Genomic DNA, 25675 nt, shown 5'->3' with positions numbered 1-25675 from the left:
GGAATAGGCCGCGTTTTACAATGTTTACGGTGCCTCTTGTCATTCATATTTATTTTTCGTGATATTCGATCGGTGATATTATGGCAACAATTATTTCAGAATTGTCTAAAGGCGATTTTTCGATGTGATCGCGGTTTCTCTGTTCAATGGCGGTAAAGCATTTTTTTTTTTTGAGAGAGAGAGAGGTCAAAGCATGGTCACACTTTTGTTTGCATCCAAAAAACATGTTTCCAATGCCCGCGTGCACCCTGTAGCGTGACAGAACAGTAGCTGTCCCATCAGAGGACGCCCCGCCCACATTGACTTACGGTTGCGAGGTCAAGTCGGCTTTCGAACGTTAAAAATCCAAACAGAATTGGGCAGTTTCATGAGAAGCGGTGTTGTACCTTTGAGAAATGCCCATAAGATTAAACTGATACACGTTTGGTTTTCACTGGAGTTTTCATTTAGAGTTTGTAAGAAACAAAAATGGCTTGTCACTGTCTTGTTGGTCCTGTCAAAATGTGGGGAGTCTGCAAGCCCGTCTGAGTTCAGCTAAACTACGATTGGGCAATTGGTCATTTGGGGAGGGATTAGACTATCAGCCTGCTGTCAGCTATAGCATAACCACTATTTTGTCACGTAGTTTTGCCAACAGTGAAGACTATTTTTTATACTCCTAATTTAATTTAGTGGGGTTTTTTGTTAGTAATTAATGTTTTGTTTTTTGTTGATGAGGATAAATGTTCTATTGTCAATTATATGTTCATTTAAGCAAAAAAATGCAATGTTTTATGATAATAAAGAGGCGTAGTTTACTTCACAGGCTGTGTACTTGTGTTATTACATTATCTGGGCCATGTAACAGTGAAATAACCAAAAGATGTATCCCGGGATTCATTCAAAACTTTAATTTGCTAAAAAAAAAAAAAAAATATATATATATATATATATATATATATATATATATATATATATATATATATATATATATATATATATATATCTTAAATTTGGCCGAAAGTTACAATTATATTGTTCGTTGCAATTATTCCCGAGACAATTAATTGTGCAGCAACATTTGGAATTGTAACAACTCTAGACACATAAGGCACCTGAGAAGCAGAACGTCATTGACTATGCTAATGTGAGAGATTTTAAATGAAAAACAATAGTTTGATGATCACCCCCCCCCCCCCCGCCCTTTTATTTTTAAATCTCTCTCTGTATGGTTTTTTTTTTTTTAACCAGCTCAGGCCTTGTCCTCTAATTTTAGTTTACAAGCTTCATACTTCACAACGCAAACCTCATGACATGTTGAGGCAGGAGACCTATTATTGCAAATATATATATAAAATATGTGTGTGTGTGTGTCTATAAAGACTGTGTTTGTACACACACACACACATACACACAAAAGCCTGTTTTTCCTGAGGTATGCTGTTAAGTAATTTTCCAAGAAAGCTAACGCAGTGTAAGTGCCCAGCATTGTTGGAGCCTGGCCAGTTTCGCAGCTGTGACGAGTGTGCTTAAAATGTGTGAGAAGTTCACTGCCTTCATTTACCTATGCTGTTTGTGTGGTACGGCCAAGCCCTCCTAGTTTTAATATCATCCTGAGAAACGAGCGGGCGATCCCGTTCAATCCAAGGCATTGATTATCTTGGCAACAGATCAGTTAATTATTTGTGGTGTTACGGTTTCAGGGTGTTTCATGTCTATGCTTGAAAACTAGAGACCCAGATATCTCCAATTCATCCAGATATTTGCTTGTTCTTATGAGATACTTGAATGGTGTATGAAGCACCGACAGGCCATTATTCTGTGTCGGTGACATGATGTTCGTGAGGTGTCGTTTGATTGGTTGCCCCGTTGCGACGTCGTTTACCGTCTCCCTGGAGACGCTCCACCGCTTGGTGTTTGTTAACTTGAATCTGCTCACGTCTTTTAGAGCCTGTTGCTAATTGCTTGCTTGTTGTTTTTTAAATGCAGTATCGCCTCTCTGTTGTCTACGCACAGGGCAGGAGAATTTTTGGTTATCTCTCGTTAACACATATATTTGTGTGATTTGTAAACTGCTCAGAATTCCTTTCGAAGTACGTTTTTTGGTCTTTGAAGTTATTCTTAAGTGGAAAAGTTCATTAGCCAAACAGTTTTGGAAACTGGAGAGCAGCTATGAATGAATGTGACTATTTATTTATCTGTGACTATTTATTTACCTCACTTGTTTATTTATGCACGTCTCTGTATTTTCTTGGCCCCTTCTGACAGGACATTACCCCCATGCGATGCCGTGTGACTGGCGTACCGAGGTTATTTGAACCCCAACCTGTCAATGAAACTTGACGAGTCACTCCAAAAAGCAGACGATCAGTTAAAAAACCGAAGCCAAAGTTAAGACTGGGAGAGCAACTCCTCCTGCAATGTTCTTTTCATAGGAAGCATAGATCCTTGGTGCCCTATAAAAGATTCAGGGAGGAGAGGCTCTTTAAAGTCATGCTCTGTGCCTCAGATAAAGCGACAGGGGATAAAGATGTGGGGGGGGGGTGGAGGGACAGGGTAATGGTTGGAGCTGTGCGGAAGTCTTTTGGTGGAAAGACGGTGGGGGGGAGGGGGGGGATTTCGATGAAGCTCTGAGGTGGCTTGGCAGGGTACGGAACATGCCTTGCTCTCAGGAGTTTAAAAGGGAAGTCCCTCAAGGCATGTAGAACAGAGAGAGAGAGAGAGAGGGAGAGACAGACAGACAAAGACGGAGATATAACCTCCTTCAGGGGCCAGCGTGATTCAGTGATAGCCTGCTCCTCACCGCGGGAACGCCAGACGAAGAGACGGAGGCAAAGTAAACAGCGTCGACTGAACACTCTGCATTAACCTCCTTTCACATCCTCCCCTTCCTTTCCTCTGGGTTTTTTTTTTTTTTTAAAAGATCACATCACGAAGGACGATGAGACAAACAGTCCGTGTGGATCTTGTGATTTAGTTCAAACTGACATTCTACGTGAGTGATAATATAGGTGAACCTGTTCGGTCAGTACTCCACTTTGTGACTGTAGCGTGTCAATAGAATGTTTTAGCGGCCTCTCTTTCTTACCCGAAAGATTTGTCGTTTGCTTAATGTTCTGTTGAAGTAGATCTCAAACCTGAAGCTCTCAGCATAGTCACATTGAGGAATGACTTTTTTTTTTTTTTCCGAGATATAAGGAGAATATAATGAGGCTGCATGTATTATATATTACATTTCTCCTGGTAGACCAGCAGTGTTTGAAGGTCTTGGCCCCTGTGCAGATGCATATTTTAGCCCAGAAAGCTTTCGTCAGGCCTTAAAGACTCAATGCTGGTATGAATCAGGACTGGCAGAAATTCCAGGGAAGTTTTTTTTTTGACTTACCAGTGGCTCACATCGCTGTGTGTGTGTGTGTGTGTGTGCACGCACGCGCCTGCTCGCTTTCTCCAAAGTTTTCTTTTTTTTTTTTTAAAAAATAAAGTACTGGCTCCTACTGGCCGGGCAACTATTCGAAGGAAAAATGCATTGAATAGCATCCATTATGATGATTGTTGCATCATTAATATGCGGATACAATGCTCCATGCTTACCAGCTGCTGTTCTGTGTGGAGGATGAAAAAAAATCCTCAGCTGGAATGTAGGGTATGTTTGTTCTCTCGGTGACTGGCAGAATATTACAGAATTTTGTCATACAATTCCTCCCTCTCTACAGACCCCAAAAAAAGAAAGCCGGGGGAAGGTGGTAGGGGTATGGGGCGGGGGGGGGGTGACTATTTTCGAGGTTGTAAGCTCTTATTATCTTGATTGCTCCTCGTGGGCTGCCCCTCTAGCTGCTACCAATAACAGAAATTTAGCCCCGTGGTGGAAATTGTCATATTCTATTGCGGTCAAAGGTTAGGAAGATAATTTTGTGGTCAGTGACACGGTTAACAAATAAAGTCCTCATTAGACGACATGATGTGCAGACACGAAAGGGGTCAGGAATTCTAACCAAAGGTTTTCCAGTGCCCAAACAGCAGGGTTCATTGTTTGATAAGGACACTACCATAACTCTTAGAAAGAGAATGGTAATTAATAATGAACCATGTAATCACTCTAGTCATGTCCTCCCCCCCCAGTATGGATGTAAAATCCAAGTGAACGGTCTCCCCTGGACAGGAACAGAGACTTTCTGTGGAATGGACTTTTTTTTTCCATGGTTATCAGCATTTGTCAGTAGTTGCTATATCTTTGTTATCTGTAGTCTCAGAATAAGCTTAATGTTAACTAAACTAAACAAACCAAAGCTCTCACGATTCCCTCGGAGGTTGTGACTGTTTTCGGCGCGGCACGCTAACGTTATGAAGCGAGGGAGATCTGGAAGAGCAGAACGAATAGCCCGGGGAAGCTGCGAATTCTCGTGCGCAGTCACCGAAGGTTCACGCATTGCTCACAGTCACCTGATTTCCCGGCAGCGCTGGCAGACACGCTGGGATGACTGGACCGGTCCCTGTGGCGGAAGGGAAAAGATCCCTTTAGCGTCTCAAATGTGGCAGCTCCTCTGTCTCCGAACCGAAAAGGCCTCATGTTTAATCATTTAGAGGTTCTCGACTGGCCTGTACGCGGCCTCCAACTTGAGGCCTCAGACACTCATATTTTCCACAGAGAGCCATGCTAATGTTATTAGCGGTTTTATAAGCTTCATGAGAAGTAAGTGAAAGGGTGAAGGAAGACCCACCACAATGGGACTTTGTATGTGAAGCATAATTGTGATGTTTACTGCAGGAATGTTTTTTTTTTGTTTGTTTGTTTTTTTAACAGTACCACATGTTCTCTTCACCTCAGGCGGGTAGTTTCAGCGGCAGAAGACTGGCACCTCTGTGTGTTCTTTAGTCTCTCTCTCTCTCTCTCTCTCCCTCTCTCTCTTTCTCTCTCTCTGTCTCTCTCTCTCCCCACACATACCACACACATCATACACACACGGACACACACACATATATTATGTATACATACACACACACACACACACGCACACACAAAATGTCTGTTGAAGTGCAGGGACTCTCAAATTTCTCTCGCTCTTTCTCTTTGGGCTGTTTTGTATGGCTCAGGCAACATTGTGTGTTTGTTCCAAAAGCTGAACACAGAGGTTCATTTTCAGGTCACACACAAAGATCTATGGCAGATTCCCAATATGTAATCCAAAATATTGACACAGAGACAATACAGGTATTTCCGTCCAAGTGTAAGGAGGATCAAGAGCGACTCTCTCTCGTTTTATCCGACACGAACGCACAGAAATTGAAATCCCCTCAAAGAGCACAGTCAGTACCCGTGTAATATCTTAATTAGCGTCTGGTGTTATTCAAATCGGTCATCTTCGCAAGGACAAGTGGGCCGGGTGAGTGGTCTATGTTTTCAGATCTCGTACGGCTAATAGATGATTTGCATCTTCCTTATAATCCCTCCTCGCTGATGAGCCCTCACACATCAAACAACCAGGCAGGAGATGTTTTCAACCTCAGATTAATTAACAGGTCTCATTCAAGCCCTCTAACTATACAAACACCTGCAGCAAAGGGGTTGACGGCAGTCCAACAAAAAGCCCTCGTCGGATGGGGGGGGGGAGCAAAAAAAAAAAAAAAAAAGAAGAAAAGAAATCGATTCGTCACACTGACCCTTGAGAGTGAGAGAGGCAGTCAAGAGCCAGCGGTTGGGGGGGGGGGCAGGGTCCCGTTGGCGGGTGCCAGCTCCGCCGAGCCCTCCCTTTTGAGTCAGGAGCGGAGGGGATCTCACGACACCTGCACACACTTAAGCCCCATTCTCATGAGCATGCGTCTGGCTATCGCCGTTTGAACGAGACAAGTGTGGATAGACCACCAAACCCCGCCCCGCTACCTCCCCCTCATCATCACCCCCCCCCCCCCCTCCCCTCCCCTCCCCTCCCAGTCCAAGTGACGAAGAGACCGGCAACGCAAAGTGTGGGGTTGCAGCTGAAGGCTGTTTTCACGTCCAGGGATAGGCGGCTTTTTTTATTTTTTTTTTGACACGGATGGTCTCAGGGGTCTCCTAGGGGTTCTGCAAAAAAGTAGTTTGGGGGCAGTCAAAAAACCAAAACAAAACCAAAAAAAGAACGTGTGTTGCTTTGTGTGTGGTGGCATACAGCGTCCTAGCCCTCACAGGTAGAGGCCATTTGCGTTGTGCTATTTACCTCTGCTGGGAAATGATCATTGGCCTACAAAAATATGAAAGTGAAAAATGTAAAGAAACTCTATAAATAGGCATCGCGCAGCTTTATGGATTGCTGGCCTGAGCTCCCCGAAGGCCTCAGTACCCCATTCCCCCCCCCCCCCCCCCCCCCTTTCTCCATTATGGAAATATGTGTAGAAAATATGTGAAAAACAATCTCCAGGTTGAAGGCGTACGGTTATGTGTTATTTTGGTCTATGTGAATAATACGCGGTGCCTTTGTGCATTTTGTGCCAGCATGCAGTATTCTGAGTTTTTATTGATATTGGGTTTGAGGAGAATCAGACAGGCAGTATTAGGGCTTGCAACTTGTCTGCCCAGATTACCTGGAAAATTGAGGAACGAGGAAAAACGACATGCTTGAATATCCCTCTTTTGTCCCATATGTGGTGCGGCCGTTTCGTATACTGAAGTTTGAAAGAAATTACTTGTATTCCGTTACTTGAAGTTTTTCACAGTATTTTTTTTTTTACTTAAAGACATTAGTTGTGTATCACCATAGTCTCAGTCATTTTATACGAGATTTTTTTTTTTTTTTTAAATAATCTGTACATGTTACCAATTCCTCAGACACTGGATGTGTAAAACAGTATTCAAAAATGATCAAAAAAATTGAATTCAGTTGAAATTCCATTGGTATCCGCGAGAATATTTCTGAAGCTTTTTGGGTTGTTCTTGGCCTCTGAGTAATGACAATGAAATGTAGCATTCAACTGAAGATCTTCAGACGTGAAACCAACAAAGTCACACAGCTGCACTGAGTTGTAATTGGTCTTCTTTTGGTGGCTCGCACTTCTAGACTAATGATTTTTTTTTTTTTTGACTGTGACTGTGATTAAAATAACTTGAAGAACAGGAGTTCTTTCAATTTTCTGACCCCAGCATCATTAAGCTTTTTCTTCTCAAAAGATTCTGAGATGATCAGATGGTGCTGACTTGTCTTTTATGGGGGAGAGAGAGAGAGAGAGAAAGGAAAACTCAAAGGTTTCCCCCATTTCTTGTAATCATGGACACCATTTCCACTGTATTCAGAGGCTCAAAGATCCTTTTGATTCTGAGAGTTCCACATCTCCAACCCTGTTGCAAGTGACTTTCCTTCTCTCTCTCTCTCTCTCGCTCTCTCTCTCTCTCTCTCTCTCTCTCTCTGACCGTTGGAGAAACTGAAGCAAAACCCGCTCATCAGCCCGCGTTCATATTCACCGTCTGTGAAGTGTGTACGCTTGAGTTACGTTACTCTCAACAGGGCCAGTTAACTCTCCAAACCTTTCCTCGCTGGATCTTCCTCCGCTTCCTTGATCCACTTTTTAATCCCTTTCCATTGTTTTCCCTGCCCACCCCCACCCCCAACCCCCAAATGAATAATGCAGCAGACAGGAAATGAGGATTAGAGAAAAGATAAAGCCAGTCGCGATCATGCACCATCTCTCAGTAAAATGGCACATTATTCCGATGAGGCTAGTTCTAGGTGAGCAGTTCTGCTGGGTGACGGGGGTCTCCAGACACCTCTTGGGGGCTGGTTTTTCTGGATGTGGGAGTGGAGCTTTGATGGAATTACGCCACGCTGACTTTTGAGGACTGGAGAGACCATCTAAACGCGCATCTGAAATTTCAGACGATCCTGATAGCGTTTTGCTCCTTCTAGAAAATGACGGTCCACTCGTAATCAGACCGGTCTGTAATTGGAGCTCTGCAGCTCATCAGATGACCTGTTTTTGGAACGCAGTCAGAAAATTAAGTTTGTTCGGGCCGGCGGTTTATACTTGTTTCGAGATCTCGGATCATTATTTCGTCTTAGAGTTATCTTCCAGTATTATTTGCTGCCTGCGTAATGTTTTTAGATCTGACCATCCCTCGCTGCAAACTAAATGGACAGACTTGTGTAAGTCTTCATCAGTAGGAGCGTACCATCTGGAGACTTTTGGCTTGGCCTGCTTCGCTTTTGGTTTGACTTCTTAAAAAAAAAAGAAAAAAAAGAAAAGAGGTCCTTTTAGTCACAGAGTAATTAAAGTCACCCATACTCTTCATAAGGCAGATTCAGACACACCAGGGAGACAATATCCCTATTTATGAATGAAAAAACAGCTTTAACAAGATTCAACCTTTACCTTAGGCAGTTCCTCTGGCCCACTTGTGCATTTACACAGTAGTATAAAAAAACACACACACACACATGCACACAAAAACCATGCCCCGCTATTTGGTGCCCAGTTTGGTGCCCTTCTCTGCTACAGTGGCAGTTTTGTCATACAAGTCTATGCGTAGCCTAATTGAGATCTAGTGCAGCGGCTTGCTTTGCAAAACCACACAGGCACCTTGCAGAGCCCCATGTTATTTGCACACACTACAAGCAGCAGTATCAAAAGACGACATGCATAGACCACCGTACTAAGTCAGTCCGGCGTACTAAGTCAAAAAACCCAGCTCTCGTTGTTTTAGGGCCGACTCAGTGTCCTGTCTGGAAAGGGGGCAAAGTCTGGGTCCGATAATTGTTCTTTTCTCTTTGCTCTGGTGCCGGGGCATTGATCTGTTCTGGCATTCTTAATTGGTTCTGTTAATGAGGGTGTTGGAGGAGGCAGGCAGGCAGGCTGGGTTTTTGTGATGTAAAACCCAGATGCCCTGGAGGTATTTTGACACACAGAATAGGTCAGGGAGGGAAGTGATGGTGCCAGCTCCAATCTAAAATGCTCGAGAGCGAGGTGGAACTAACTGCTAGTGAGGGCAACTTGTCCCGCGACGCCTCAGTCAAAATGCCAGCACAGTCGCGGCTAGGCCACACCGAAACATTCTTCTACTTTTGAATCTTATTCACGCAAGTAAAGCTCTCAGTTTGTTTAGAGTCAACCTCAAACGTTTAGAACAAGCTTACCTATATTTAGCAGTTCATCTGTATGGTTAAAAAAAAAAAAAGAAAAGAAAAAACAGTATCGATGTGATTTTGAATTTGTCAGGGGTTTGCACTCATCACAAAAAGTCTAAAAGTTGAAAATGACATTGGGCTAACTTGAACCCTTTATAAAAGTGTAGGTTTGTAGTATCTTCAGTGAGCTGAAATAGAAATGAGCAGAGTAGTAAAACAACAAAATGAAAAGTAAACAGATGTGTATCCTCTCTCTCTCTCTCTCTCTCTCTCTCTCTCTCTCTCTCTCTCTCACACACACGCACACACACACTGCCACTGAGACGTGATGCTGGATTTGTATAATTAACATTATTAACCTTTGCTAAATCAGAAAGAATTTTTTTTCCCTTGCCTCCTTGACAACTCGACTGTGTACCCCGTGCTCTGGCATGAGGGATTTTAATTGGCTTGAGCTCCCCTTGTCTCTCTCTCTCCCTCTCTCTCTCTCTCTCCCTCTTTCTGTCCTGACTGCATGGCGGAGACAGACGCTCTCCGTGGCGAACGACATGTAAATGGCCTCGTATGAAAGGGGATTGTTTTTTTTTTTTCCTTTTCTTCTCTTTTTTTAAATTCATATCCCCTTCAATGCGATGGGACACTGCTGGATTCGCCATACCGCGCCGGTAGTCGTGTGACAACCGCCGCTAGTCACCGTCAGAGTCATTAAAATTTTGATGCCTGCCGAACGTACACAGGGCCTTCTTCCACTTGATGTAAGGGAACACGAGCCGTCTTTTGTATTAGCTTTCTGTCACACACACCTCGGCTAATTTATTCCCTCTGCCTCCACAGGCACCAATCTCTGTACCCATGTGTTTGTTCGCTCTTCTGTCTTTAAACCAAAGGTAATGTATTTTTATGTGGGCTTTTGTGTGTGCACGCAATCTGAGCAATTGGTGAACCACTCTGTATACCTATACCACTCTGTGTGTGTGTGTGTGTGTGTGTGTGTGTGTGTGTGTGTGGGGGGGGGGGGGGGGGGGGGGGGTGTATGAAAATATCATTTTTCATCACACTTAAACTGGCCTCAAAGACCGAGTGGGTTATTCGACTAAGAATTACATTATCGACCGCGCTATTACGCTGCGGGTGAAGTCCGTGTGGATTATTCCGCTTCTCAGACGGAAGTGTTGTAAATTGAGTTCTAAGATTCCGAGGGAAGGCTCGCTGGCGTCTGGTGCTTCTCCGCTCTCATTAACACAACGGCTTTCCGTGTTCTCGACGGATCGGCTTCGCCGGCGAGGTGACGGCGGTCAGCCCCTCACTGACACCACGTGATTGTCAGGAGGGCCGCTCACGGCCGTAATTCGATTACCAGATTCACATGTTCAACAATACAGGAACCATTGTTATGTGGAGGGGACCTTGTTTTTTTTTTTTTTTTTTTTTTTTTTTTTGGTTCTTGGTTGCTCATGGGAATTTTTGGTGTCTTTTTTTTTTTTGTAGGGGTTTAAGGGACTGAGTTCCTGTCAGTATGGATGCCCAGCCGCAAGGACAGCAACCGATGGTTCCAGTTTATCAGCCGCAGGTATGATTCTTTACAGACTCTCTCACACACACACACACATATATACTCCCCTATACATATTACCTGCTAACACCAAGACACTTTTCCAGTTTTATCTTAACCTATAGATTCACTCTGAATCCATTGAAGTTTTCTCTCTGTAGGCTATCTTCTGCCAACTGTCTGTAGCCTGCTCGTTTCCCAGCATGCAGTGGGGTTGCTACCCTGTCGTCCCTTCACATCTGCCCTGTCAAATGTCTTTGTCAATCCTCCCACAGAGACAGGTGCTGGTCTGTGTGTTTCTCCCAGCGAGTTCCCTCCCCGTGTGTGGGGCTGGAGGTGAAAATTAGATTTTGCACTCGACAAAAAAAAAAGGGAAAAAAAAAAAAAGAAAGAAAGGGGGGAAAAAAAAAAAGGCAGGGCTTGGCGTATGGAAGCCATCATGTGTTTTTCCACTGCCGTCCCTGAGACACAGAGAGGTGTTGAAGCTCAGCATCTACGAGTTTCTCTCTCTCTCTCTCTGTGTTATATATCTGCTTTTCCACCTCCACTGTCTCACCCCTCACCAATCAGCTGTTTCCCTGAAAGTAGCGTTACGATGCACTGAGCAGGTACAGGATTAGGTTTTTCTTTTATTCAAAAACCTGTGAGCACGTTTTGCTTTCCAATCCAATCAATTTCCCATTTAGTTGTGGTGTTCTGGAAAGTCGCGTTAGACGTGTTATCGGCAGAGACTCGATTGAAGAAGGCTTACGGTGAAACAAAACGACTGGGTTGGTCAGATGGTACAACATTACCTCTTAAGGTTTTCTTCTTTGTGCCCCTTATTTGGTATTTTACCTGTGCACTTGTCTTTTAGTGATGGTGTCCGAGGTGACTCATCGAGCGTAGCTTTTTCCAAGACTGTCCGTGTTCTCTGGAGTCCCCCCAGGGCTCAGTCTATGGACAGGTATATAGGAATCAGAATCTGAATTACATTAGTTACATGAGTTAACGTTCATCAAAAACCAACATTTTACTCTGAAAAGAGACTCCTGGTAGTCAACCGTGGTTGCAGGTTAAGGAAACGCTAAATGTGCGTGCGTTGGGCGGTCGTGTCCGTCACAGCCTACTGCCCCAACGCGAAATAACACGATTGCCCTTTAAAGGTCGTGGAAATTCTACTCAGTACGCCGCCATTAAAATTTGTGGAAATTTTGAACGTGTTTTTGAGAATGGGAACTCTGTGTGTGGTAAAACGACAGAAGTAACACCCCAAAAACAGTGTAGAGAGGGTAAGATTTGTGTTGATATCCAAAGACGGCAGGAGAGGACAGTTACCATCCGGAAGTCTGATGGATTATCCCAAACGAGTCTCCCTTCAATAGTTTCCCCAGGTTCAGCATTTTCAGGGAGAAGAGGAGAAAAGGGAGGAAAAACTCAAAGAAACTTGCTGTACACAATGGTAGATATCCAGCCCGGCTGCCGATATCGTATCTCTGGGTCCCGGAGGTACCATGCATATGCATAAGATATACTGGGTGAGTTGGCAAGACGTGCATTTTTAATGGGGCATTTGCTCATTGAGTGAGTGGGAGGGCGAAGTTTTCTGATCCGATTTTGATCGTCGAGGCGGGTTCTGACAGAGCAAATCCTATTCCTAAAGCGAGAAGGGTTTTAAACGCCGGAGCAGATTGAGGAGTAACGGTGGTGGCAGAAGCACTGGCGAGGTTGGGCGTAAATTTTTGCATGGGAATGAGAGCGCGGCGATGCAAAAAAAAACACGATAACCTGATCTCCTGTGCCCCCCCCCCCCCAACAACCCCCCCCCCCCCCCCCCAAAAAAAACACTCCCACCCCTGTTTTTCGACCGCTGGCCCAAAACAGAGTGCAGGATCTTGCACCTCCTCAGCCCCTTGTGTTGTCCTCTCACTGGCGGCCTATGGCAGTCCTGTGCTGTCACGTCACCACTGATCCTCTGCTCTTTCTGTTTTGTCCTCTGTTCTCTCTCTCTCTCTCTCACACTCCACTGTCAGCACCAACCCAGCTTCCTGCATACTCTGGTGTCTGAGTAGGTTTGTTTGTTTGGGTTCTTTTTTTTTTGGCTTTCTTTTTTGCACCCATGTCACCAGTGGCCTGCCCTGCCTGCCCGCCCGTGTGCCCCCACCGTCCCGCCCCCCCATCAGACCCGTTGTCCCTTCTGGTCATTCCCAGAATGCTTTGCTTCTGCCCCCTTTGACCCGTCTTCCTCCGGTTTGCACTAAGAGCTAACGGAGAGCGGAGCATCTGACAAGTCACTCAAACACTGTCTTGTCTCCTTGTCTCCTTCCAACGTTGATTTTTTTTTTTTTTTTGGTATTACCTCTCACCTTGTTATCTGCTGCTCAGAAAGCTATTCATTCCAAAGATGGAAGACTAAAAATTACCAGCATGACCTCACGCCTATTCCTGTGTGTGTGTGTGTGTGTGTGTGTGTGGGGCATACACGAGGTCAGCACCTCCTCTGTGATCCACCTGCCTCCTGCTCCTTTCTCCGCTCACGCTTATTTTTGTTTTCGCCTCCCGCCGAGTCCCAAACAACGGCCCCCCCCTGTGCGCCCTCCGCAAGCTGCAATCTGTACAAATTGCGCGGTTGCGTCGGCGAGTGACCCCAGCGGCCGTTAGGGGCTGTGGCTGCTATGCTTCATTCCTTGTCAGCCTTGGAGCCTCTAAATTGCATGACAGGACAAAGCAGCAGATGAGACAAGCTGTCAGTCCACGCGAGCCCCGCTGCCCTTTGAAGGCAAAGCCAGGGGGCGGAAAGGTGCCGCAAATGGCCTGTGAAGTTTACATACACTGCCCACTGTTAAACAGATTACCTCTAATGAAGTGTCTAATGCTCAGGCCCTCGTCAGACCTAATCCTCGCTGGCAGCCCGTCCCCTCGGCTGCCAAAAAAAACCGCCACCCTCTGGCCCTCTCCCGCCACCGAGGGCGGCCGGGCGCTAGGAGGTGCCCGCCGTTAATAAAGCCGGACAGTGTGCGAGCTGACATGCAAATGTAGGTCATTGCATATGTAAATGTGTGATTACCGAACGGCATGCCAGAACACATTAGCGCGACTTTGCTCTCAGCATGCGGTTGTCACACTGCTTTAGCGGCTCATGCTAACATTTGTCAAGCGAACATGCGGGGAGTGAAAGCAATGCCTCGCTCCTTGTGTGATGCCTCTCTCTCTCTCTCTCTCTCTCTCTCTCTTTGGCAGTGCAGAGGGCTGCGCTGACCACATCCACCCCCCCCCCCCCTCCCCCATGCTCCTCCCCTCCCCAATCTGCTCATTTGATTGTTTCGAAGAAGGAGATCGCACAAAAAAAAAAAAAAAACCTGGATAAAATCAAAATTGAATTGGACCAGCTTTTACCTTTTTTTCCCTTTACTGTATGCTTTTACGCTACTGTATACTTTCTCTGCTTCACTTTAGTATAAATGAAACCGCATTAGACTAAATCTGGTTTTAAAACCAATGAATGACTTTTGTCTGTTGTAATCAGAAGGTAAAAATGCTTATTATTTATTTTTTTGCTGTATGTAATATGAAGTATTTGTAACGGAAAACGGCGAGAATTTCCTCTCCGCTACCAGATGTGTCCCAGAAAAAAAAAATATGGCTGCAGACTATGTGTCATAGGAAAAACAAGCTCCACCATTGTGTTAATTGGATGGGGCTATTCCATTGCTCGTGCCTTTTTTTTTTTTTTTTTTTAAGCTGTCAAGTTAGCAAACAATGAAATGCCTAAATTGGATGGCCCTTGATCTACATCCATCCCCCAGCACTCTGCCATGTATCACTGCTGCTTCCAAAGTCAAACCCCCCCCCCTCCCCCCCCTCCCCTCTCCACCCCCCCACCCCTTCTCTGTTTTTCTCTAAATTCAGAGCCTGTACACAGTGCTGACAGTGGTACAGAAGTGTGTTGGGTGAATCACAGTCTGTGCGCAGGGGCTCACAGAGAGCCTTCTGAACTCCTGTTTATCTTCCTCCCTTATTTATTCCTCTAATCCACAGCAAACCTGTCGTCCACCGCCGTTCTGTCAGTAGTTTTTAATGATGAATTTGCCGAAATGCTATTGGAAACGTATAGAGGTCCAAAGGACGGAGCCCCCCCCCCCCCCGTGGAAGAGTAGGTGTAGTTTGTTATGGATTAGGCTCAGTGCTGCGCCCGCAGTGTATGCAAGGAGTGTGCTCACTTTGCCCCGGGTCTGTTTTCATGCTGGCTTTGTTTAACTGTGAGACATAATGGATGTGAATAGATATAAGACCACTTCGCCCGTGTTTCGTAAGGACGTTTTTTCTCGCCGCTCGTCTCTTAGCGGGGAAAAAAGTTGTCCGCCTCCGAGCGTGTCCCGTGGCCGTCACACGGTGTTGCATTCTGATGTCTGTCACCTTTTGTCGCCGCGGCGATGGCGGAATTCAAGTTTACAAAAGGACTCTAAAGGTCACGCTTTTTTTTTTTTTTTGGTGTGTATGTGTGTGTGTGTGTGTGTGTGTGTGTGTGTGTGTACGTGTGTTTGTATTTATTTTCTTCATGTCATACCCAAAGGGCTAATTCCGGGTATTGCTTAGCTTTTAAATTTAGACCACAACGTGTCAACACGCCGCGCCATTCTTCCGGAAAAGCACCGCGGGGGCATTTGTCACTAACTGGTCCAACATAAGTCACTTAAGCGTTAAGACGTCACACTTTCTTGATCGGAGCGGGCAGACAAAGGAAAAGAAAGAGGTTTTCGTTTTCGGTTTGGATCCGACGTGGCCAGTTAATGCTCATTTCTCCCCAACGCTCCTTTTCTGATGCCCCCCCCCCCTCCAACGACACCTAGCCCTCAAGCCCTGACACAGCCTTCAGCCTTCTCAGTTCAGGAGGTCCTCTATGCCCCTCTGTGGGAACAGCTGCCAGAGTTTATTTTGTCATTCCTGATTTATGCTCACAATCAAGGAGTGGAGAGAAAAAAAAAAAGAAAAGTAATTTTTCCTCTAACCATTGTTTGTTTTTTCTCCCTTTTTTTTTTTTTTTTGTTTTGTTTTGTTTTGTTGTCTTTTTCTTTCCATTTCCAGAAAGTGCTGCAGCCGGAACTGGGCTACAGTAACCTAGGCAATTTTGTCATTGAGAAGAAGATTGGGAGGGGCCAGTTTAGCGAGGTGTACAGGGCCAGGTACTTGATAGACAACACTCCAGTAGCTTTGAAAAAAGTACAGGTAAGAGTCCATAAGAATGCATCATGGCTTCTCAAACGTTTTTCTGATTGTACAGAAACAAAGCACTTGGGACTGTGCCAAACGTCATTGATTATTCTCTCATCTCTCTTTTAAAATCAAAGACTCTATAAATACTTTTCCTTTAATTGGTCTGTCGATAGTATCTGACTGTGTACATGTTTCCACGTAGCAGTTTTCTTTTAATTAAATTCATAGATGAAGAGCAGAGCAGATATGCTTCATTTGAGATAAAAAGGACATTTCAGTCACTTTAATGCATTTGCTTTCGCCCATCAGTTGCTGTTCAACATTTTACGATTTGTAAAAGCAGTTCATCAAATTAGGATGAAATCTCACACACACACACACACACACACCCATGCGTGCACACACAGCCGTAATCATTGTCGGTGTATATCCCTGTTGGTGTGACCATCCTGCCCCTGAGTGGAGCTGTGTGTGTGTGTGTGTGTGTGTGTGTGTGTGTGTGTGTGTGCTGAGGATGTGTCTTTTTCCCGATGATGAATATTCAATGCCGAATCTCTCACCTCTGACACGGCGGCGTTCCTTCCTCCTTCTCCACCCCCTTTACCTCTGATACACACACACACACGTGCGCACAGGCACAGGCATGCGCACGCACACACACACACGCACGCCCGCACAGGCACACGCATGCACACACAAATAAATTGTCTCACCCAGGGGTTTTTGAAATGTTTGAGGATTCACAGCGAACACAAACAGCGTTTGCAGCCTTTCTTACGGATGCGCAAAGCAGACGCGCAGGAGAAAATAATTGGCACGTCGTAGATTAAAGCGCTCGAGTACGTGCGGTTTCTCCGCAGCCGCTGCCGCGCTGCTGCCCGGGCCTCTGCTCATCATCCCTCTCTCTCTCTCTCTCTGTCTCTCTCTCTCTCTCTCTCTTTCTCTCTCTCTCTTTCTCCATCTTCGCCCCATCCCAGCCATCTCTTGTCATTCCCGTTACCTTCATTATGACTAATGACGGTCTGTGGGTAGGAAGAGCCGTATCCAGGTACAAGCCAGATAATGACTGGCACAATAATAAACTTTTAAACGATGCCGGCTGCTGCCTCTCTCCCTCTCTCTCTCTCTCTCTCTGTCTTTCTCTCTCTCTGTCTCTCGCGCTCTCTCTCTCTCTCTGTCTCTGTCTCTCTCTCTCTCTCTCTCTCGCGCGCTCTCTCCCTCTCTCTCTCCCTGTCTCTCTCTCTCTCTATCTCTCTCTCTCTGTGCATCTGGCTTGCAGGTGAAATGAGGATTGGCTGTATGCTTATGTGCTGGATGGTCGGGCATGCACATCTCAGCTTTACCTTGAGAAGAGACGAAAGGGGGGGGTGGGCAGGGGATGAAAACCACACTAGTGACTAGGCTGTGAATAATGACTGATTTTTGTACTTACACACACACACACACACCCTGCCTTGAGTTTTTGTGGTGCGTTTGACCATGGCTCTGGGCACGTTGAATTTCAGAGTGATTCCTCGCTGAGAGCGTGAGATGGTGTTTCTGGGAGAGCCAGATCATATCCTGTTTGGACTCTCTCTCTCTAACTGTGCCATCATCAAGCCAATCGTTTTTTTTTTCTTTTTTCTTTTTTTTCTCTGTCACCCTAACGCCTTTTACATCCACAGACCTCTTCTCACACCACACCATCAATGGATGTCTCCTTTATTGTGACGAAAAGGCCTGTAAACGTCAAGGAGAATCAGATTGGGATGTAAGAATGTATGTAGTTAGACGTGTGTGTGTGTGTGTGTGTGTGTGTGTGTGTGTGTGTGTGTGGTGCAATGAAAGGGAAGCTTTTCTGTCAGCAGGAAACCAGAAGAGTGGCCTCATTCATCTGATTCATTTCGTGACACTGCTCTAATTAATCAGCGTATGTTCCTCACATCACTCACGATAACTACAGCAGAGACTGTAAACCTCTGCGTGTCTCTTCTCTCTCAATGAGTGTTCAGACTAAATGAAAGACTCAGCCCCGCAGAGTCAGTCAAAACGTTTTCAGTGCTCTAACTTTGGAAATTCTGATTTTTTTGTTGTTGTTGTTTTGGTTTTTGTTTTTTCTTCTGTAATGCCACATTAGTTTAACGACAGTAAATATTTTTTTGTAAAAACCTGCCTTTACCTGATAGGAATGTTAACTGTTATTTTTTTTATTTTTTTTTTTGAATGCGTTGTGAGCGCTTTGCAATGCCCACCAGAAAAAGTAACGCAAATGTGATGACTGCACACGGCTCCAGGTGCGCTCTCCGCCCCGAGACTCTCCTGTAAACCAAGAGGTTTTAAAACCCAGACCTGCCATTGGTTGAAAAGTGGGGGTTGTGGACGGTCAGGCCGACACGCCTTCTAAACCCCTGCCCGGTTCGGGCGTGGCGCAGAGTCGGGCGTGGCCCGGCTCCCCTCACACGCCACGCGTCCTCACGAGATTCAGCTGTCAAATCTCCTGTTGTTGTTGTTTGTGTTCTTTTTTTTTTTTTTTTTTTACCCCCATTCCCTTCTTTCCTTGAGATGCCATAACACCTCTCTCTCTCTCTCTCTCTCTCTCTCTCTCTCTCCCCCTCTCTCTCTCCCTCTCTCTATCCTTTTCATCTCTTGATAGATATTCGACTTGATGGATGCCAAAGCACGGCAAGATTGCATCAAAGAAATAGACCTCCTGAAGGTAAGAAACCAGAGGGGGGAGAGAATGGTAACGTGTGCCGTGTTATGTTCTCTAAAGGTGCCTCAGCTGAGACCTGATACCACAGAAAAACACAATTGATCTGCACCAGACACCCCGGTTTCTTATGAGGCGAGAGCAGATCACTAGCTTCAGCATGTCATTCCTCTAGGCTCAGATTGACTCTTTTTTTAATGCCAAAAACTATAGTTTTTATCTTGCTCAGTCATATTTAGAAGAGGGGGGCAACAGTGCAGCGCGGTGGAAATTTAGAAGACTCCCTCATGTGTCTTTTGATGTGTTTTTTTTTTTTTTTTCCCTTCGCTCTCTCTCTTTCTCTCTCTCTCTCTCTCTCTCTCTCTCTCTCTCCCTCTCCCCTCATCTCAACTCGCTCTGTTTTAAATGGAGCGTTTTCATTTATCAAACCGCCTTAAACAGGCGCTGCTCAACACGCAAACGCTAACTAACATATTAATGACAGGTCCAATAAGCGCGGGCGTCTGCCTGATCAGAGCCTTGTGTTTTGTTTTGTTTTTTTTCTTTTTTCTTTTTTTCTTTCTTTTTTTTTTTTTTTATTATTCCTGGCCCTGTTGTCTGGGCCGCGCTCATCAGATGTGATGCGTCGCTCTGCTCCGCGCTGCATCTGATTGTCATGTTAATTGCTTCGACCCAGATCACTGTTCAATTGCACTTGATGCCCTTGGTTGTCCATGCTTATTCCAGTGACTGCTCCACTCCCTGCATGACCAACCAACCAGCCCCCCCCCCCCCCCCCCCCCCTCCCCGCCAAAACTCTAAGTCCCCTCCGAGGGTACGGGTACTTCCTCAGAGACTGGCTAATTAGTGGTCGCATTTCTTCTTTGGCCCCTCCCCTTCCCTTCTTGAGTTTATTTTTGGTGATTGTGACGGTGAGGCTAGCGCCCCCCCCCTCCCCCTTTCTGTAGGCGGGGTCATGTTGTGGGCGGAGTGCACTGTCATGCTCCTTAGCAACACTTTGCCGGGCAGCTGCTCCCCCATTGCCGGGGTCAGGGGTCCAAGTCATCGTCCTCGTCACCTCTCTCTCTCTCTCTCTCTCTCTCTCTCTCACTCTTTCTCTTTCTTTTGTCTCCTCAGCAATAACTTCTAGTCCACTGCTAATGAATTCAGTCATTATACCAGCCCACCTCAAACAGCTAATAAGCTGTTTGTGTGAAACCGAGTCGTGCCTTCTACCTCAGTGGACAGGGCAACAACAAAAAAAAAAAAAAAAAAAAAAAAAAAGAGCGAGAGAGCCAGGAAAAGAAAAAGAGAGTGGCAAATCAAAATAATGAGGAAGACTGACAGTGGACCCCTGCTCTCGCTGAGGTCCACGTGTCTGTCTGTCCATTTGTTTATTTGTCTGTCTCTGCCTCCTCCTCCCCCCCCCTTTAAACACTGCGCTACATTACAGCGTTGAGTTCACCATTTATCCTCTCTCTCTCTCTCTCTCTTTTTTTTTCCTCCCTCTCCTCTCTAATAGAAATTTATACACCGATACAAGCGTGGTTTAATGAAGTGATAATAGTAATTAATTATCATGTTAACAATTTAGGCTGTAACTCTAACCCACTTTCTTGTTAATATCTCACCCATCAGTGTGTGCGTGTGTGTGTGTGTGTGGTTTCCTGGAGCCGAGAGCACTCTCCGTTTATGAATCAATACTAAGACGTGTTAATACAGAACCCCACAAACATGTTAATATCTCCTGAGACAAACGGGGGCATAAGATTTTGTCCCAGGCCCCGGGAACCTCGGCTCAGATTAAGCTGACTTAACGTGATGTAATTGCCAGCCGTAATCCGGGTCGTCACAAGCAGAAGGTCGGTTTAACATCCCTTCCCAAGTCAAAGCGAGGGTGAAATTACCCCACTTAACACACTTATCGAGATTAAAGAAGAGCAAAGCGTCGCTTCAATTTCTTCATATTACTCCCCCCCCCCCCCCCCCCCCCAACCCCAATGCGTCTGTATCTGATGGCACTGCAGCTTAGGGCAGAAGATTGTGTGTTAGGGATGACATTGGCGTCTGGGCAGCTCTGCAGCTGTGATCCAAAAATACGTCTGATAAAGTCAGAGGAGTGGAACAGAACGTATGCATCCTCCTACGTATCAGTCCCGCGCATGAACATTTCTTTAATAACCATGACGACGCTGTGTCACTCCGCATACATGGGGCACAACTCTCTCTCTCTCTCTCTCTCTCTCTCTCTGCCCCCCCCCCCCCCCCCCCCAGCCCTCACGCTCGCCCTTCGACGGTTTTCTTCCTCCGCTTTTTCCGTTGATGCGCCAGTTCTCCCCCCCCCCCTTTTATTTATTTATTTATTTATTTTTTTGCACGTTGTTGTTTATCACGTTAGATGCTTTCACTTATTGACCAACCAACGGGAAACAGAAACGGGGAGGGGGGCGAGGGCGGTGTGTGTGTGTGGGGGGGGGGCGGGATGACAGAAAAAGGACAAAGAGAAATGGAAGCATGAAGATGTTGCCTGTTAGAATCAGCCGGCGGTGGGGTTGTTTTTTGCTGTTGTTTTTTTTTGGGGGGGTTGGAAATCACTTTTGAAATGCAGCATTGCTCTGTCACAGACAAACACATTCCTCTCTCTCTCTCTCTCTCTGTGTCTCTTTTTCTCTCTCTCTCTCTCTCTCTCTCTCTCTCTCCGTCTCTCGCTCTAATTTCATCTCCTCTGTTCTTTTCCTACCCTGGCTTCGTTAGTGGGCAAGACACACACACTGCATTGCATATTACATGAGCAACTGTTGGCGTCGTTTTACATTTGACTGTGGTTTCCAGAGCAGAGTGTCCACTAAATGCTCTGTGTCATAAATGTATTCAGCTGGAGCCCTTTGGCTTTGATGGAAGGGTGACTGCCTCGGCCATTAGATGCTAACAGAGTGTGTCCTTCTAAACAAAGCATCTGCTCAGGTCTCTGTGCAGGACTTCAGAAAGCTTTTGGTGACCAGCATCCTCCTGTTAATATTTAAACAGTAACTAATACTTTGTTTTCTCTCTCTCTCTCTCTCTCTCTCTCTCTCTCAGCAATTGAATCATCCCAACGTAATTAAATATCACGCATCATTCATCGAAGAGAATGAACTGAATATAGTTCTGGAACTAGCAGACGCCGGAGATCTTTCACGTATGATAAAGGTACTGTGTCTCCTATCATGTCTGATTTTTTTTTTTTTTTTAAACTTCAGAAATCTCATTTGCACCACTCAATCAAGGCAAGTGGCCGGAGAGGGGGGGGGGGGTAGGCAATATTCAGTCTCCACTCTATCTTTTAATGTAGCTCATTACCCACACATTGAATGACACGCATACAAGTTAAAAATAGAATTAAAAAGAAGCGTAAGGGAAAAAAAAAGAGAGCTGTGTCCCCTCCTCTTTCCCTTCCCTTCACATTTAAAGAAAGATGCTTTTTCTTTCCGGGCTCGCGTCTCGTTTAAACTCCTTCAGACTTCAAGTGAAATGGAGAAGAAATATTGACTTGGAGATTAATTCACTTTAACAGCACTGAGATTGTATAGTATTTAAAACACAAACCGTCTGACAAGAGCAGAAGCCAGGCCTTTGGACGTTTTCAGATTTTGAATCAAAAATATTCGTTTTTTTAGAAGCATTGTCTGTTATAACATGGTTAAGAGTGATAGTTAGCGGGGCAGCCGTGGCCTAAAGGGTAGAGATGCGGGCTTGGGTCCGAAAGGTCGCCGGTTCGTTAGAGAAGCGGGCTTGGGACCGGTAGGTCGCCGGTTCGATCCCGTGGACTGGCGGGAAAAATGTGGGCTGGGGGTGTGAATGAACGGCGCTTTCCCTTCCCTCAACATCCACGGCTGAAGTGCCCTTTAGCCAAGGCACCTAACCTCTCAACTGCTCCCCGGTCGCTGCGTCTGAAGCGGCTGCCCACACCGCTAGGTGTGTGTGCTCAGTGCTCCTAGTGTGCGTGTGCGTGCTCATTGCTCCCTGCTCCTAGTGTGTGTTCACTGCTCACGGATGGGTTAAGTTCAGATTCCTACTTTTCCCTCGGGATTAATAAAATATCTAAGATTAAAAAGAAAAAAAAAAAAAATAATACTTGGGATAGCTAGAGTTAGAGTGTGAATGGAAGCCATGTATACAAACCCTTGGTGATGGTGGTGTTTGTGTAGAACCGTTGAAGCTCTTTAGGTGTGTGGGATGTTTAAGGTGAATGAACAGGATGTCCTGATGAAGGTTTTAGGGAAACAGACCTTGAAGACAGATTCATGTGGGGGATTTTTTTTTTTTTTTGGCAGTAATCATAACTACATTTTTCAACACCTGTCTACACGCATCAGCTCACTTCAGAATCCTCATTTATCCACCGTGGGTTTTGTCCCCGCCCCCCCCTGCACCCATAACTCCTACACTGTGGAAGACTCTGGGATTCGCAGCCTGACCCTGGCAAATTAAGGCCCTGAATATAAATGCTCCACCTATAAAGACACATACAGACACACACACACACACACACCTCGTCTTGCATAAATGATCCACGGTAGAGGCATCGTTGACGAGGCTTTTTTTGGGGGGTAGGGTGCGGGGGGGTGGTATTTGTAGGTTTGCACTGCAAATTAGGAGCAGGAAGGATTAGCCATCTATGAGGCTTTCAACATGGCGGGCTTAGGAGAAATAATAACAAACAGGTCTCCCGCACGAAGCCGGTCCCGTCCGGACTCGCTGAATATTCAGGCCTTGTCAGCAGCGGCTTTTTCCTGTCTGCGCTCGTCTGCACGGGCGAAAGGCCCCCGGCGTTCCCTTTTCCCCGGCATCTCTCTCTCTCTCTCACTCTCTCCCTCTCTCTCTTTCTCCGGCTCGCCCCTTTAATTAATATCATTTATTTATTAAACAATGTCACTCTGAAGGTACACATCAGGAGGAATCCTCTTACACGCCGGAAAACCCCCCCCCCACAACCGTACACTGAAGCCCATATGTAAAACAGAAGCTCAGAATGCATGAATTTAACATTTTTTATTCTTTTTGATTTTTTTTTTTCTCCCTCCCCCATCCACCAACCTCTCCCCTCCTTCAACCACCACTCTCCACCCCCCACCCTTACTCTGACCATCTCAGAATTCAAATGAAATCAAATGGTCCTTGATTTGCATGCACTTACGGAATATTGCATGTGCTGTGTTTGCTTTTAAAGGCAAGAGAGGGGGCCAGCGTGCTCCCCCATTGACATCAAACGGCCCTCTGATATGCAAATAGAAAGGGCTGGGGAAGAATAGATCCACAGGCTTTTGTTTGGATGTGAGCCAGGCTTTCTCGAGCTTGAATATTACATCGAGAGTCGCTTGAATTACCCCCCCACCACCCCCACCCCCCCTGAAAAAAGAGGGTAAAAACGGGCAAAGCGAAAAGAAGAGCACAATAGAATAATAATAATCTCGCCCTGAAATAACCGTTGGATCGATTTGCCAGTTTTACCTGTGCTGATATATATTCTCGGATAAGCACCTGAACCTGTGTTCTGCAGCCTGGTAAATGGGGGGGGGGGGGGGAGCGGTCTGGGGGCTAAGAGCGGATAATGACTGTGTAATTTTGGTTAAGTATGCTCCATTGAGCCTCGATTTAATTGTATATCGTTGTCTGAAGTCCAGGTCCGACGCGTGGTCCATAACTTGCGGTCTGGATGGACGACACCAAGAATAATGTCATTAAAACCTTGTTCGGGCTCCACGGCCTGGGTCTGCCGATGGCCCGACACATTAAGAGAGAAAAAGATGAGGTGTTAAAGAAAGGGGGGGGGGGGGGGGCTTGCTGAGTCATAGATTTAGCAGCCGTAATATAGGAAAGCACAGCAAAGCTCTCCTCTCTCAGCTACATTAAAGAGAGGTTAACGGAGGCTAATAGAGGTTGGTGAGGCAAACCAATCAATTAGTCATACCACTGGTCTGCTCATTTCACAGCAGTGGCCCCGGCCAAGCAGCTGACCGGTGGTCCTTTCAGGTATTAGAGAATTAGCCTGCCAAATCTGCCTGATGTTGGAGTCACAATAAATATTGGGTTCTCACAAGCAGAGTCTTGCAGAAGAGTGAGAACTATACAAGTTGAAAGTACTGTACAGCAAACGTAATTTTTAGTTGTTGTTGGATTTGTGTTAACAGAGAATGTAGTTACAACCCTTGTAAGCTATGTTAAAATAATGGGGCAAATGGTTTTCTTTTTTTGTTGTGTTGTTATCATATGTTTGAAGGGGTCATGACTTGAAAGATTTGTATCAAATGAATGACAGAGGTCAGATTTCTTCAGCTGAACGAATCAAAAGACCGTAGGGGACCTCTTTGCCGATGTGTTTGCACAGATGTGGTCACAACGTACTTGGTCAGTAGTACCAACATATTTAGGGGGTTTGCCTCAATCCATTTAGGTAAGAAGGTCCAAACGCGTAAAGCTAAATCCCTACGTGCGGACACCCAGAGATTTAAATTTAACACAGACATTTTTTGTTGGCTTCCCCAATGCTTTAGAGTTTTCCATGTCCAGCGCAGTTAGCCTGGACTGCGCTGAAGAGAGCAGCTTCACTACGGGAGGATTTCACAGATAGAAGAGCAGGGAGTGCGTTGGAAACTGAATAGTGTGTGACTGATTGATGGTCTTGTATCCTTGTCTTTGACCACAGCATTTCAAGAAACAGAGGAGACTCATCCCCGAGAAGACAGTCTGGAAGTACTTCGTTCAGCTGTGCAGCGCACTGGAGCATATGCACTCCCGACGCGTCATGCACAGAGGTACACACACACACACACACACACACACACACACATACACACAAGTGTTAGGCTGCAGTTGCTAAATTCTGTGATTTTGATTGATTGGCAAACAGGCCTGACCCTGTACTCCTGTAGTTTCGATATTGTAGGGCATGCACTGTGAACAAGGCTTTGAAAAGACATAGACCAGATGCACAGCACACGACCATTCACACCTATAGCTACACATGTAACAGAGTGGAATGGTTCCCTTACCAAGCTGTGTGGAAGCCCCATAAATGTCTTAGATCGCCACACACGGCAAGACAGGAAGCAGCCGGCCTGTTTGGCGGGCGGCCGTGTTTCGGGCTCCTCTCCGGCATGCGTCCTCCATCCTGCAGGAGATCACCGCAGGCCAGCCGGGCACCCTGTGCCCTTCGCC

At 45.8% G+C, this 25675-nt stretch overlaps 1 protein-coding gene across 1 annotated transcript in view; it reads left to right on the top strand.

The window, feature by feature from the left end:
* Positions 1 to 25675, top strand: part of nek7 (NIMA-related kinase 7) — a 50015-nt gene that overhangs the window by 3911 nt on the left and 20429 nt on the right. The window contains exons 2-6 of the mRNA XM_030784208.1: positions 10554 to 10635; positions 15682 to 15822; positions 18443 to 18505; positions 21557 to 21667; positions 25164 to 25272. Of these exons, the coding sequence (XP_030640068.1) occupies positions 10582 to 10635; positions 15682 to 15822; positions 18443 to 18505; positions 21557 to 21667; positions 25164 to 25272 (478 nt within the window). The 5' untranslated portion in view covers positions 10554 to 10581. The remainder of the gene's footprint in view (positions 1 to 10553; positions 10636 to 15681; positions 15823 to 18442; positions 18506 to 21556; positions 21668 to 25163; positions 25273 to 25675) is intronic.

Source organism: Chanos chanos, chromosome 9 (genome assembly GCF_902362185.1).
Source record: "Chanos chanos chromosome 9, fChaCha1.1, whole genome shotgun sequence".
NCBI classification, from domain to species: Eukaryota; Metazoa; Chordata; class Actinopteri; order Gonorynchiformes; family Chanidae; genus Chanos; species Chanos chanos.
This window is presented reverse-complemented; position numbering and strand designations above follow the sequence as displayed.